Genomic DNA, 15,690 nt, shown 5'->3' on the forward strand with positions numbered 1-15,690 from the left:
AAGTGAAGTCAATTTTAAAATGAAGCTCGCTGGGAAATAAATGTTGTACTACAGTACCCATAATGCAGCTGCAAAGCACACACGTCAAACGTCAATGTCACAACAAGGAAGTGAATGCTCATGGTACCTTAATTTCTTGAACTAATCTTCTTAAAAGAGGGACAGTTGGTTTCGTAAAAGCACGCACGTAAAGATTACGTTGATCTTGTTTCGTACAACAAAGCCTTAATCTCTCGGGTTCTTTGTATATATAATTTGCCTGTTACGAAGATAAATGGAAGCTAAATCAATGTGCCTAACAGGTGAATTTGTGAAATGGTAGTAGATAGTTCTGCTTTCCCATTCATTCATCAACGAGGCAGTGCCCCCCGGTTTTCTGGTCGGATTCCGATGACGTTATATACAGGTAAGACTTCTTTTTTTTATATGGCCTAAAGATGCAACTCGTTTTCTGAGTCAATCTCCTCTGAACAGATTTAATGACTTAGTATGCTGGCGCAAATCATTACCATTTAAATGTACCGAAATAACTATTAAAGTCATTATTTTTGTACATTGGCTAATGGCATATGGTGACAGAAGGATTATTTCGGCCCTTAAGCAGCCTTTACTTGGCATACACTTTGGCTTAACCAGTCTATATTATGCTAAACCTTTCTAATACCTCCTTCTCTCTTTGAACTAACCTCTTTATCCTAAATATAAAGTTAAACTGTCTAACTTTATGTTTGTTCAATTTTGCATCATTCATTTCTATTCTGTTTTTATGTCTGTCTTCTTGTTCTCAACTTGTTTCACCTCCAGACACATCTGGATCTCCTTCCTCTGTCTCATCTAAGCCAAACCCGGTTGTTCTGCAGGCCCAGTGTGGTTTTGACACTCAAAATGAGGATGATCACCTTCTTCCTGGTTGGACTGACAGTCCACGTGGTCTTCTTCCTTTCTATTTTTGACATCTACTTCACCTCTCCCCTGGTCCATGGCATGGCACCCCAGGCTATATTGCTGGCACCCCCTGCCTCCAGACTGGTTTTAGTGGTGGCTGATGGCCTCAGGGCTGACAGTCTCTTCACCTTACTCCCTGATGGCTCATCCAGGGCACCATACCTGAGGTTGGGAAACTGTTTCAGATTGAGTGTGGTGTGTTTGGGTGTGTATTAATTAGTCCAGTGCTGGAAGCACTATGTATTTGCGATGAGTGTTTTTTTGTGTGTTGCTATCATACTGGGTCTTTTCTCTTAATTTCTTCATAACTCCTGAGTAACTGGTGTTTGGCTATGCACGTCTGTCTGTGTTTCCCAATATCAGGAATATGATAGAGGAGAGGGGCACCTGGGGTGTGTCACACACACGCGTGCCCACTGAGTCTCGGCCTGGTCACGTTGCTCTCATCGCTGGTTTCTATGAGGATGTTAGTGCTGTTGCTAAGGGTAGGTGTGCATTTGTGAGTCCAATAACAGAAAAGTCTTTGTAAAAGATTAAAGGGAGCGTTTTGCTCACACATTGTATGTGTCTGTGTGTGCGACTACTCTTGTGCCTGTTTGTGAATGCAAGTGCATTGACCTTTTTGTTTGTGTGTTTTCAGGCTGGAAGGAGAATCCCGTAGAGTTTGATTCAGTGTTTAATGAGAGCAGACACACCTGGTGCTGGGGCAGCCCTGATATTCTGCCTATGTTTGCCAAAGGTACACAAGCACACACATGCACACACACTCGAAGCCTAATCAATATACATGAGAGGCCACAGATGAAGTCTGAATTTTATCTTGACTTTTTAAAAAAATTCATATTACTACATAGGCTTTTTTGATATTGTTGAACATCTCTTTTAAAAATCCTAGTAAATTTGCACTTACATCTTCCAGGTGCTAGTGGAGACCATGTGTACACCTACACATACCCAGCAGTGGAGGAGGACTTTGCCTCCACCGATGCCTCCAGGCTGGACAGCTGGGTGTTCACTCAATTCAAAGTATGGTAGTAGAAGTACTAATGATAATCATCATTAAAACTGATTTATTAAGTTCAATTTTTTTTGCATATTTTTGTTTAGAAATCGTTGTCGTTATGCTTGCATTGGTTCTGGATTAAACACTTCTGTGAAGGAAAGAAAGCAATCTGAGACACAAAAGCTGGAACACGCTGTGAATTGAATTTACTTCAACCTACATTCCTTGTTCAGTGTCCTTATTTAACACAAACAGACAGAGTCTTCTTCCTTTCACCTCCTACTGAAAATACGAGTTGGTAACTTTTACAGAAACTAAGCCAGTACTTCCCTGTGTTAAATTCATTTTCCACTTTTATCTTCATTGTCACTTGATGCAGCAAGGTTGGCAGGTTGCTTTTTTTCCAGTGTCATGTTTATGTTATTTATGGTCAAATAACACATTTTCAGAAGATGTTAAGACACTCGGAGTAGATTATAGTCCAGCTGCTATAAGCTTTATTAGAAAAAATGGGCTGTACAATGGTGCCAGACTTATTTGGTACAATCAGTGAGGGTTTAATTATTGCTTCCTTGAATAAATCCAATTATTATCCAATCATTTTTCTTTTTGTGACAGTCATTCTTTCAGTCAGCAAAGTCTAACTCAAGTCTGAGGGCTAGTCTGCTCGAAGATAAGAATGTTTTCTTCCTGCACCTGCTGGGCATCGACACAAATGGACATGCTCACAGACCGCTGTCACAGTAAGATAAGATTTCTTGTTGCCATTTCCATTAAATGTGATTGCACTCTGCGTAACATAAAATTAAATTAACATATTGTGTATTTGTTTAATTAGGGAGTACCTTGACAATATTGGTCTAGTAGACACTGGCGTAGCTGAGCTGGTGTCTCTAGTAGAAGACTTCTTTGGTTATGATGGCAGAACAGCCTATGTGTTCACCTCTGATCATGGCATGACAAACTGGGGTAAGACTCTTGTTTTTCATGGATGTGTTTTTACTGTCTGTAAGTAGAAAGTACAAAAACAATCTAGTAATCAGCGTGTGAATTGATTGGATTCTTTATAGAATTTGTTGAAGTGTGTAGATGTTTCCATTTGCGCATGTGTTCTTGCATACGTCTCCAGGTTCTCACGGGGCAGGCCATCCCTCTGAGACACTCACCCCATTAGTGGTGTGGGGAGCTGGAGTTAACAGTGCCCAGAGAGTCACTGAACCGCAACCGTACAATGATGGATACCTACAAGGTGCTAAACTCATGCACTTAGCAGGTTTTTAAACTCCTCCCTAGAACCCAGACTTGTCTCCTACACCCCACTAAACTATTGTTTTTGTGTACTATATAAGACAGTGACATTTTGTATTTTATTTTGTTTTAATGAAAAAACAAGAAAGTTGTCCTTTAAATTTTTTATGCCACATGCTTTATTGGGTCTACGTTCTTTCGTACTGTTTGTCTCAGATTGGAAACTGGAGCACTTCCGTAGGGTTGATGTCAGTCAGGTGAGACCCATGGTCCTGGCAGTATGAGCTCACTGATTCATTAATCATCAGTGTTTCTAAATTTACATAGCGTATGAAAGCAGTGATGTAACACAACAACAGGTAGTAAAAGTGAAATTCATGAAGTCATTATTGTTGTCTGCAGGCTGACATTGCTCCCCTCATGGCTTCTCTCATCGGTGTGCCCATTCCTGTCAACTCAGTTGTAAGTTCAGAAATAAGAACTAGACAAATGAAGTATTCTATTTATTTATTTAACTTCATTAAGTTTTATGAAACTGTTCAGAGTTGTCAAAAATAGATTTTGGAAGTACATTTTGGTAGGTGTTGAAAATCAGTGAGTTAAGACATTTTGAGTTTACATTTGTCAATTTTCATTGTTTTCTCTAAATATTGCTAATTAGTTTTTTATGGATGTTTTATGTTCATATCTATGTGTATATGTGTCTCTTTAGGGTGTATTACCTCTACCCTACCTTAACAACACTGACCTGTTCAAGGCGGAGAGCATGTACACTAATGCTGTTCAAGTACTAGAGCAGTTCAAGGTATGACAGCATGCACCTCGTGCTATTACTGACATGTTGGTCAGTGCCTATTTGTAGCTACACAATGTTATTTTAAGTTATCAACTGCTCTGATGCATATGGCGAGTAATACACTAATTCAGTTATTTAAATCTATGGTGTCTGAGACATATACATATTTTTTGTAGATGAAAATGACCCAGAAAAAGGAGACAACGTTGTCTTTTCTGTTCACCCCATACCAGTAAGTACAATTAGTGAATTAGTGACTAGTACTAACAGCAAGTGCATTAATAACGTGAATTCACTTTTCATCACAACATATTTACTAAGGGCTCATTTCAGGCTCCTTTCATATCATGTGATTAGTGTATTTAGTCTGGTTAGAGTAGATTAAAAAGCATTTAGTAAGATCATTAACCGGATGGCAGTTATGAATTGTTATATTTAGCAGGTCAAGGCATTTTTTATCTTTTGTGGTTGTGAAAGTATGAAGACAAGTGAAGCGCACTTTATCTAGTCATCACCTTTAACACCACATTTAAATTCAGTTTTAAGCACTCTGTCTTCATTGCTTCACCTCTTTGTTTTCCCAGACAACTGACTGAGTCAAAGCAAGCAGAATTCATCCACAAGGCCAGAATACTGATTCAGCTGGAGAAGTATGAGGATGCTGTGAGTATCAGGGAAAAGACAGTCAGCAGCTTATAATGTAGGCAAATTAACAGCTGTACAAGGGAATTAAATTCGAGATATAGATTTATTTTGTGTATTTTTATGTCTTAAGCTGATGTTTGAACCTGCTGTTTACAAAAAAATGTTTGACATTGTTATGCCTGACACCAGCTAAACTATGGTAAATGCAGTCTACATTAACAAACCTATATGTTTGTTGTTTTGTTACTTTACATTGCTTTCTGAATAATCCTCTTTCCATTTTCTCCACACTTTTGCTAAAGCACTGCCTTTCATATCCCCTCGTCTGTCTCCTATCAGATCTCCCTGTGCCAGTCTCTGATTTCCCACTCCCTGGAGGGCCTGGTTTACTACCATACCTATGACAGGTTCTTCCTGGGTTGCAGTGTGGTTCTGGGATTTGTAGGCTGGACCTCATATGTTGTCTTAGTCATACTGAAGACTCATGCCAGCCTCAACAGACATCCCAGTCTCCTCAAACAGGTAAGGGCATACAATATAATAAGATAAGATAAGATAAGATAAGAGCATAAGAGCATAGGATAAGAAAATGCCTCTTTCTTTGACTTTTACGATTCCTTACACCAAAACAAGTGTATGAAAATCTAATTTCTTAATTAAGTTACGTGTGTGTGTGTGTGTGTGTGTGTGCATTTGCAGATTCCCAGCCATACTCTGGCGAGGCTGTGCATGTGTGTGGCAGTTGTAATCACTGTGTTCCTGCTCATCCAAAGAAGCCCTGTTACCTACTATATTTACTGCCTGTTGCCTGTCCCTATATGGTACTCTGTTCTTAAAGAGTGAGTAATACACATATTTGAGAAAATGGGAAATAAATAAAAACACACCTATATTTTATACAAATATGTATACACACACACAATTTTACACATGCATAGTGCCTGTGTGCTGTTCTCACCACTCTCGGACACAGGATGTCAGCAAATATAAACATGATTGTGTAGAGATAACAATTAATGGAGATAGCACTTTTTTGGTGGCTCTAATTTATCACACACACTTGTTCATGCATGTCTAGCACTGCTGTAGTGAGGTGTTAATTACATTCTTTGAAGTGGTGTTGCATCTATTCATGTTCCTCCTCTGTAAATTGATAAAAAGGCTGTCTTTGCAGTCTTTCTTTTTTCTTCATTTTTTTAACAAGAAAAATAATCCCATTAATAATCCATTTTAGGTCTGGAACTCTGACAGATTTGATTCAGTCCGCTCCCTCTCTTCCACTGTGGAAATGTTTTGGCTATTTCATGCTGGTGACATTTGGTATCGAGCTATTGGTAGGTGTCTTTAATGTCTTGTAATGTACAGTTAGAGGCATATTTCTGCTATACAGCATTACTCATAAGCCTTTAGTTGACCTCCAAATACAGTACACCAAGTCACAAATTGTGTAGTATGAGGTCATTGTTTCCTGTGGATGACAGCAGTTTACCTTTGCTGCCCCCAGGTGGTGAGTTTCTTCTATCGTGCCGTGCTGACTGTGGGCCTGGCTGTCCTCTCTCTTTGGCCCTTCCTGTCAGGACTGTTTGGCAAGGCCAAGGTAACTATGTCGCAGATCATGGCTCCCACTGTTAAAGAAGAATAATACGCACATTTGAGAAATCAAAACTTGACAAATACACATACACCAGGAAAGGTCATGGTAATCAAATATTTTGATTTCCATAACTGAAAACGGGGACAGAAAATAATGTCTCCAGGAAATGAGTGAATAGGTGATGGAGTTTCCTGTAAAGGAAACACAGTAGCACAGTTTCCTAATTACATAACTCTTGACTGATGGATTTTTAGCCACATCATGGAAAAATTATCTTTAAACCAATCACCTTTATCAGTAATTAAAAAGGGAAGTGACAAAATCTGAGTCTACCGGACACAAATGCAAAATAACCTTACTTAATAGATAACAGAATAAAAACAATCAAATAGATTGAATAGATTTGTTTCTGCATTTTAGGTTTTTTACACACACCATCCTGATAACATTTGTAATCATTTGATTTGTGATTTCATTCATTCTAAAACAGTCCTCTGCATTTACATAGAGTCCTTGGTCTTTAACTGTTAACTTTTAAGTGCAAAAAGGTTTATCACCACAATTACATAAATAAAATAGTTTTTTGAAATTGTTAAGCAATGCACAAAAATTAATGAAACAAAGCGGTTTGTGGGGAACTTGCTCATGTTATGACATCCCTTGCACTTGTATATCATCAGTCTACTCGGCTTGTTAAATTATGAATTGACATACAGCCTCTAACTATAAGAAATTACTGTCTCTGTCCTTGTGTAGTTCCGCTCAGTGAGCTGGTTCCTGAGCTGTCTGTTTTTGGCTCTTTTCCCTCTGATGCCTGTTGTGGGTAGAGAGCCCAACATACATCTGGTGTGAGTGCTTCCTCTATTTGCGTACATTTATCTGAAAGGTTGCAAAATTTTAAAGGTTCATGTCAGTCCATTACAAGGAAAGATTGCATTTCTCTGCACTTAAGAAATACTAAATGTCATCACAGCGTGGCGAAATTTGTGTTGTTGAATACGGAGAAGGGAATATGTTTGGAATCAATACCACTGTTAATCTAAATATTTCCCCCACATAAATATATGTATATCAAAATGTAGCAAATGTATGCAAAATCACATATAGTTTAGTTTAGCTTAGTTTAGTTTAGTTTAGTTTAGTTTAGTTTAGTTTAGTTTAGCTTGTTTTGTTAGAACCTCAATAACTCATTTTGCCACCTTTAAACCAGAATTTGCTTTCATTATAAATTTTGTAAATTGATAACAGGATATGACCAAATCATGACAGTAAAATGGAACCGGTTTGAAAACACAAAAACAAAACTTTATTCAGAACCACAGAAGCAATCATACAACTATTTTGACAAGCTAAACAGGGCTTCCTATAACAAGCACCCTGAATATGATATGTAAAATCGGTGTAATCCCACTTAAAATGTACTGAAAAAGCCACGATACTGTATTCACCACATTTTTTCTCTAACATATGTATATATATTTTTTGGTTTTTGCACAGTACCTGTGCAGGTGTACTCGCTCTCTTCACTTCAGTCTGTTACCTCTGGTCATCAGGACAGAGAGCACCGCTGCACCGTAGTGACAGACAGCAGTTTGTTACCCAGGTAACTGCAGAATCATGCCACGCTGCGTGTGATTGTGTTACTGAGTTTTCTAAAAATAAATTATAACCTGTCAAATTCAACAGATGCTCCATGTGGCAGTGTGTGCATACGTGCCATCCCTCACGCACTCCAGTCTGCGGCAGAAACAGGGCCTGCCACTTCTTAATCAGGTCATCAGCTGGACCACATTAGGTAGGCGGGTGAGAGTGAACACAAGATACATGAGATTTAACTTTTTTTCCTGGAGAGATTGTATCAAATATAATCACATTTGTCATATCTATATATTACTTATGTGCAGTTTTTAAATATATATATATATATCAGATATTTAAGATATAAATCAAATGATTATAGTCAGTTAAAATGACAAATCCTATATTTGCAGATCCAGTACACATTTACACATTTTCTCTCTCTTCTCTTTTCTCAGGATCTTCTATGCTGGTCCCGTTGTTGAGCTCTACGCGTCTTTTCCATCGACTCCTCAGCATATTCCTCTCTCTCATGGCCACATACCTACTGCTCAGCACTGGGTAAGACATGGCATTACACATTATGCATCTGCAAAAACACAATCAAATCATGTTTTAAAGTTTTAGCGAAAAATAATCAAATTTCTAATATGTGTGTCCTCTTTCCCATCCCAGGTCAGAGGCCTTGTTCCTTCCTGTGTTATCTTGGTTGATGTTTGTGTGGATCAACATTGAACAGGAGGCTATGCTTGCTCAGGGTGTCTCTGGCAGGCAAGAGGTAGCATCATTATGTTTATGTTTCCTTGTTTATGTTTACTTGGAAAATTTGTTAGAGCAACATGATCTACATGAGAAGAGGGGTTGCAAATTTGAATAGTCAGAAGTAACTAGTCCCGGGAGGCTTGCACCATATTTAAGTCACCTATTGCTCTTTTACAAACAGAGTTTAAGCATTTAAGTATATAAACAGAGTTTTGTACTTTTATTCTTTTTTTTAAATGGAAAACTGCTGCAACAACCAGTGATCCAAGTTGGTCAGTGTTATCAGCTGTATACAACAGCAATATTGTCATGTATTTTGTATAGATTTTAAATCAATATTCATTTCTAGAACCTGTATTACTGGTCTTCAGCATTGCAGTGTTACAATTTATTTACTATCCACTACAAAGGAAATCCTTGCTCAAAATGACATACTGTAATGTGTGAAGCAGGTTTACACAAAGCTCTACACGATGTACGTAAGGTCTCAGATCATTACTGTGTGCTTGGGTATGTCTGTACGTGTGTGTGTGTTTCTGTTTTTTTCTTTCAGCTCTCCACTATCGATTTCTCTGCAAACATTGACATTGCCAAGATCCGACAACTGAAGTTGGATGACATCAGGAGATCTTATTTTTTTGTATCCACGGATAGTGTACTTGTGATCAGATTAGATTAGATGTAAGGTAAAATTATTTGAAGCTTGAAGTGCATAATTACAAACAGTGAACTGATTAAATTAACATTGCTTGAGCTCTTTCCTTAACCATACATTTTCTTCAGGTATTTTTTATAATAACAGCTTTCTTCGGCACAGGGAACATAGCTTCCATTAACAGGTATATAAGTATTTGTATTTACACATATATAGTTGTGTTTGTTTGTGTGTGGTACCTAGGAGGAAGTGGTGTGGGGGTGTGTGGGGGTATGTGGCTGCACACGGTTCAGCATGGGTGAAGTGAATGTCCGGAATGAGTCTCACTGATGATGTGTGCTTTTTAAAGTATCAGCAATGCATCATTTTAATACAGGAAGGAAATAAGTGATCTGTAAAAATCCACAACTGACTCATAATGTCTGGGCTTTTTATTTGCATTGTTTAAACCAGCTAGTCTTTTGTGTCGCCTATGTACTTTAACTGAGGTTGTTTACGACATACGCCACATTACAGTATGTCAGCCTGTACTGTAAGACTCTACCAGATCATCAAGATATCTATCCCTGGAACAGAGCTTTGTCCTCTGAATGATTAAAGATTGTAGTAACTCTAGAATTACTCTGGTATTTTAGGTAGAGCTGTCTGTAGTCACTTCATCTGTTTCTTTCTCTGCTAACCTAGTTTTGACCCTGCGTCGGTTTATTGTTTCCTGACTGTCTTCAACCCCTTCATCATGGGAGGGCTTATGATGTGGAAGGTACCAAATGATAAACTTTCTTTTTATATTAACAGCTGTGTAGCTGCACATTTCCTATCATCAAGCTTTCTTTCAGTTCCCCAGAGAGTTAGTCTTGCAGGCTGTGCCTTGTCATAGTATATTTATTCTTAAATATATATTTAACCTTCGTCTTATATTGACTCTCTTGCCTTGCGCAAATTCTTTGCATTCCCCATTTGTGTATCGCTACCAAATTTGTGATGTGTGACAAATAAAATGGTAGCAGCATCATTCTTAATTGAATGATGCTGCTAACATCTGGACTCTTTAATGAAATTTCCGTAATTTGTCTTTTATTCATCCAGGTTATCATTCCATTCATAATAGTAATGTGTACATTTGAGACCATCCAAGTCGCAACGCAGCTTTCATCAAGAAGGTAACCTCTGACTGCGGCCTTTAATCACACACTTCCCAACAGAATGATGTGTTTTGACTTTACACTTTACACAGTGTATACTATAGCAGCTTCTGTGGTTTGCATTAAGTAAATGTGTTTGTGTGGATATTGATTACAACTTGTTACTTGCTCTTATTGCTTCCCTTCATCTTTTATTCCTCTTTTCTAGTTTGTTCCTCATAGTCCTCGTCATCTCTGACCTGATGGCTCTGGTAAGGCCTTTCTTATCCGTTTTCAAGACGCTGTTTGAAAGTTGGATTAAAGATGCCTGCCTTTTTCTGTGAAACAGACTAAATGTGAACCTCAGAGAAAAATGGCCTTTAACTCACTCTTCCTTTCCTCAGCACTTTTTCTTCCTGGTGCAGGACTACGGCAGCTGGTTGGACATTGGTACAAGGTAAGTTTCCAAATTAATAACAAATTAAAAACTGATACAAACTCCCACATAAACACATTAAACATATTTCTTTTTTTCTCTTGCAGCATTAGCCACTATGTGATCGTTATGTCGATGACCATCTTCCTGATGTTGCTAAGTGTGATCACACACATACTCACCTCACAAAGACTTATTCTGTGGAGGGGACCCAAGTTGCACTTCCCCTAAATAAACACGTGCTTGTGTGCACATTTATATGCAGACCTGCTGGTTAAACCAAATATTTAGTATTTGACTTTTTTTTCTTTTTCTTTTAGATACTTTTCATTTAGCATTTGTTATATTAAACTAGATTTTATTTATGTAAAATATGGGATATTGTTTTAGGACTCTAAATTCTCTTAAGTTTACTATTTGGTACTGTGCAAAACTCTTACACTGCTTTGCTAAATTGAGTGGAAAAGTTGGAAATCCCCTCCTTATTAGTTAGATGTTTTAAATTTTCTTCGGAGAAACTGCTTGAGTGTACCACATGACTGCCTGTGAAAATGACATGACGGTTTTGCACAGAAACCTACTTCTCAGTTGAACACCCTGAGTTCTTCTTAAAAGTCGTTGTATTCCCGGCATTAGCAGTTGCATGTTTTTACTCAGTGTTACAATGTGATTTCAAGTAACACATCATTTTAAAGTAATCAACTCTTATTGCTTAGTTAGATGGTTTTAATAGAGCATTTTGCAGAGTGGTCTACAATTTTTGCACAGTACTGTTTGAACTCTATTCTTTTGTACACTGTGTTTCAAGCACATTGTTTTTGCATTAATCATTGATGAACTGACTAAGACTACTTGAATATTTGACTGTGAATTATGTCTTTGCCAGGGGTGCTGATTTATGATCCACCAAAGAAGGGTAACTTGATAACTCTTGAAGTATGTAACATTGTTTCCTGTAAAGCTGCCTAAAACATATCCTTGTTTAAACAAAAAAGCGATGTTATTTTAAGTTATTGTGACTAGGTATGAACCAATAAAACTAACAGACTGGAATGGAAACAGGAATGTTCATAAAAAGGCGTTGGTTATTAAATAAAACTGAGATTTTTTTGCAGTGTGTTTGGGATCATTGCCATATTGGAAAATTCCTCTCCTTCCTTCAAGCTTCTTGAGACCGGGAGTCATCTTTTCACTTGGTATTTGGCTATACAAACTCGCAGTCATAGTGCCATCTATAAGTGTCATCTCCCCACCAGGGACTACATCCATGCAGCCCCATATCAGCACACTCAAACAGCCATGTTACACTGTGGTAACCCTGGGAAGGTCCACACCAAACAAGATGAAGCACATCTGATCTATACAACAAAAGTCATTTAGGTTTCACCAAAGAATCTACTGCCAATATGCATCAGGCTTCTTTTCATGTTCGTTGGAAAAGTTTAATCTTGGCTCAGGTAATTCCTTACCATGCGGAGCCATGTTGCATTAGACACAGTCCAGGCCAAATTTGATTGCTCTACTTCCCTGTCAGGAAGTTAGGCAGGAGGGTGTTTTCTGAATATGCCAATAAGTAATTCTTATGTCTTTAATTTTTCAGATACAGTACAGTACAGTCAGTATAGTCACCCCTTTGTGTGAGTGCTAGCTGGAGTTGCACTTAATGCTTACTGAGATGTTCATGGGGTTTAACACATCTGTCAGTAACAACAGCTAGTGCCACCACTTCCTCCATCATTTCCTTTCTTTTGAACTTTATAATAATTTATAAGTTATTTGTACTTTGACTAAAATAATGGAATAGATATAGTGTAGATAATTGCATTTTCCATATTTATCTATCAGTATCATCGATCTTGAGACAGTAATTTATGATTAATATTTACGTAAGATTTGATCTGCAGCTCAACCCTGATCACAAGTAAAATCTGTCTTTTGCAGAATATTATTGACTTATTGACTTTTTTTTCACGAGATGAGATAAATAAGTTAAATGAACCTGGTTACTCTGGTTAAAAGCTAACCGTCTTGTTTGTTTTTTTAATTATAATGCAGATGAGGCTGTATGTGTTGGCAGTGTATCTGCATCTGTCAAATCTGCATGTATTTTTTTCTTTTTTGGATTCTGTAATGGAAAAGTACTTAATTGTTTCATGACACTCATCCTGTGGTAATATCATGGGATGGATGGAAAGGGTAATCTGTAATGATAAACTTCATAAGCCTATAAACGTTCTACATGTTCTACATATACCTGTCCTTATGCACCTAACCACCCCTTTCCTCTAATCAACAATTCTATTAGGAATTCACTCTATGTACGGTACCACATAATGTTCTGATGATTTGTGTTTAAGTGTATATTGCAGATGCAAAACAACGGCTAGATGTGGAGTGGTGACCAGAAGGAGGAAGCAACTAGCTCTGTGGTTATGTTGAAATGAGTGCACAATAACCTCCTGTTTCTGACAGAGCACAGGCACACAAACAAACACACACACAGTATGCAAAACCGGACTGTGGTTTCTGACAACACGCACGCGCAAATGCACAAGCACACTTAATTTTCACAACCTTAACTTTCACGCAGAGTTGGCACACATCCGCACTTGATTTCTCTCTCTCTCTTTCTCTCTCTCTCACACACACACACATAGATATACAAGCATATGCATCCAAGCAGAAACGGACACACACAGACATTCTTTTCTCAGACAGCTTTTTTTTACGCTCGTCGACACAGTGAAAACTTCACCATTGTTTGATGGAGATAATGTGATGTAATGTAGAGGACACTCACGCAATTTAGTTCTGTGTATTCGCGCATGAGAACACTCGGCAACCGGTTCATCTTTGACTAAAAGGTATGTAAGTTTACTGGTAAACTTTTTTTTACTTTGTTTGCAATTCCCATTGCAACATTGCTCTCATGGTAATAATTAAACTGTGAACAATGTTTTTATTCCTAAACTTCACACTATTTAAATGCTATAATTTGTTTAATTTGAGCACTTAGGTGCCTGGTGTATTACATAGGGCACACATATGTACACTATGTAGTACAGAGAGCTTGTTTTTGTTACTATTTCCTGTTAAACTGATACTGTGTAAAACTGTAACAACTTTAAGATACGCAGGGTAGCATGTCACTCTAAAATTACATACGTATCTTCATATGTGTTCAGATATGAGCAACATATTATATGTAAACTATGTAGATATAAGGGTTTTTTTGTCTAAGAGTCCAAAATGAGCTAGATAAACCAGTTTTCCCTGATGTGTATTTTCTGTTTCTGTCTCTATTGCTTATTCTTCAACGTCCGTTTCTCCTCCTTTCTCGCTCTCATTGATACCTGATGTCCCCCCTTTCTCTCTGCCTTCCTTTCTCCATTTAAGATGGCGTCCACGGACACCCAGGACATGCCATTAACAACCATAAACTCCACAAGCTCCTTACCTCTAACTTCAAAAAATGAAGATAAGGAGGAAAACTACAGCATAATCCTCTTGGCCATCTACTCTGTGGTTCTGGTTACTGGGATCATCAGCCTGAGCCTGATGATGCATATCTTGAAGTCAAGCTCTACATCCATCACGTCCATTGCTGTGCTCAACCTCATCTTTGCCCACTTCATCTTTCTCATCACTGTGCCCTTCAGGATTTACTACTACGCGACTGAGCACTGGCACCTGGGCCTCGGGATGTGTAAAATGATCAGCGGCATGATCCACATCCACATGTACATGTCTTTTATCTTCTACGTGATCATCCTCATCACACGCCTGATGGCGTTCTACCGCAAAGATGAGCAGCTGGCCTCTTTCCAGAGGATTCATGCACTCCTCTTCAGTGCAGTGGTGTGGATAGTGGTGCTTGTCATGGTCCCTTGCATCATCCATTTTTCCTATGGCAAACACAATGAGAAAAACAACAGCACGTTGACTGACAAAGTTTGCTTCAAATTTGGCAGCAGCATAGAGGATAAGGCCAAGGTGGTCAATTACATCATAAGCACACTAATCATAGTGGTGGCCACCGTGCTGACAGTCCTGCAAGCCAACGTCCTATGGGTTTTATACAGGAAGCATCGACAGGGATGCACCTCTCAGCAGGACTTTGGGGCTCAGCTGAAGAGCTTGTGCTTTGCCCTCATCATGGTAGTCTGCTTCATTCCTTACCACATGTTTCGGTTCTATTACGTAGAACACCCCAAGCTGGAGAATATCAATGAGGTGTTTCTGAGTCTGACCACTTTTAACTGTTTGGACATGCTCACTTTCTTGGGGAGGAGAAGCTGCTACATGTCTGTCTTTGGAAAGATTTTTTGTTTGTGAGGGAGTCAGGAGCATTTCTTTACTTGTATTTTGTACTGTTTTTATTATTGTTCTGTATTGCTTGTCAGAGTTCTGGTGCAGCTCCATAAATGCAGACACAAGGATACACATACAAGAAATACATTGTAAAGTGCACAGGGGAGCCTTGAGTTCATCATCCAGTGCTTGGGAGGCTTAGGATCAAACTATTTAAAGAATTTGACATGACTGGAAAGTCATGCGCTTTAACTTTAATAGAATAAATAAACTTTTGCCATGTACTTGTCTTTGTATATACCACACACTTTTTTTTTCTACATAATTTCATGTGAGAAGCATGTCTATATAGGCATGTATGTATGTATGTATGTATGTATGTATGTTTATTGAATATTTATACTGTATTTGCTAACATTTAACCCCTGTGTACATGGCTGGAGTGTGCAGCTTGAAGAAAAATAAATCTCTAAAATCACTGCTTTTTCACCATTACTCTGTGAAACATTACCTTACACTTTTTGGATCTCTTACCTTCTGCCCTCAGAGGTAGTGTTAGACACACACACACACACACACAAACACACACACCTGGT

General features: G+C 38.3%; 2 protein-coding genes across 4 annotated transcripts; both read left to right on the forward strand.

Moving 5' to 3' along the window:
* The first annotated feature begins 106 nt into the window (after nt 1–106).
* On the forward strand, nt 107–12,683 carry pign (phosphatidylinositol glycan anchor biosynthesis, class N). Of its 3 annotated transcripts, none has more exons than XM_041066174.1 (29): nt 107–406; nt 861–1,112; nt 1,309–1,430; nt 1,586–1,684; nt 1,865–1,971; nt 2,567–2,691; nt 2,787–2,917; nt 3,078–3,197; nt 3,413–3,453; nt 3,599–3,658; nt 3,909–4,001; nt 4,169–4,224; nt 4,577–4,655; nt 4,977–5,159; nt 5,337–5,476; nt 5,872–5,971; nt 6,142–6,234; nt 6,988–7,079; nt 7,729–7,834; nt 7,918–8,026; nt 8,268–8,370; nt 8,485–8,587; nt 9,125–9,211; nt 9,355–9,410; nt 9,911–9,986; nt 10,313–10,386; nt 10,577–10,619; nt 10,752–10,804; nt 10,891–12,683. In XM_041066174.1, the coding sequence occupies exons 2-29, from the start codon at nt 886–888 to the stop codon at nt 11,012–11,014; spliced, it is 2,802 nt and encodes a 933-aa protein (XP_040922108.1). In that variant the 5' UTR covers nt 107–406; nt 861–885; the 3' UTR covers nt 11,015–12,683. The 3 variants fall into 3 exon arrangements, with proteins under 3 accessions (XP_040922108.1, XP_040922107.1, XP_040922109.1); XM_041066173.1 differs by having other exon boundaries at nt 805–1,112; nt 10,891–12,682; XM_041066175.1 differs by having other exon boundaries at nt 997–1,112; nt 10,891–12,682.
* Nucleotides 12,684–13,424: 741 nt separating this feature from the next.
* Nucleotides 13,425–15,554, forward strand: LOC121200736 (probable G-protein coupled receptor 141). Its single transcript, XM_041066205.1, has 2 exons — nt 13,425–13,647; nt 14,180–15,554. The coding sequence occupies exon 2, from the start codon at nt 14,180–14,182 to the stop codon at nt 15,116–15,118; it is 939 nt and encodes a 312-aa protein (XP_040922139.1). The 5' UTR covers nt 13,425–13,647; the 3' UTR covers nt 15,119–15,554.
* Nucleotides 15,555–15,690: the final 136 nt, after the last annotated feature.

Source organism: Toxotes jaculatrix, chromosome 20 (genome assembly GCF_017976425.1).
Source record: "Toxotes jaculatrix isolate fToxJac2 chromosome 20, fToxJac2.pri, whole genome shotgun sequence".
In the NCBI taxonomy this organism is placed as follows: domain Eukaryota; kingdom Metazoa; phylum Chordata; class Actinopteri; family Toxotidae; genus Toxotes; species Toxotes jaculatrix.

What these genes read in the sequence shown, in the direction of transcription:
- pign (XM_041066174.1), top strand. Translation starts at nt 886, where the DNA reads ATGAGGATGATCACCTTCTTCCTGGTTGGACTGACAGTCCACGTGGTC. An exon ending in TCATGGCATGACAAACTGGG is followed by an intron (nt 2,918 to 3,077) that starts GTAAGACTCTTG and finishes ATACGTCTCCAG; the next exon opens with GTTCTCACGGGGCAGGCCAT. An exon ending in GACTGTTTGGCAAGGCCAAG is followed by an intron (nt 6,235 to 6,987) that starts GTAACTATGTCG and finishes GTCCTTGTGTAG; the next exon opens with TTCCGCTCAGTGAGCTGGTT.
- LOC121200736 (XM_041066205.1), top strand. Translation starts at nt 14,180, where the DNA reads ATGGCGTCCACGGACACCCAGGACATGCCATTAACAACCATAAACTCC.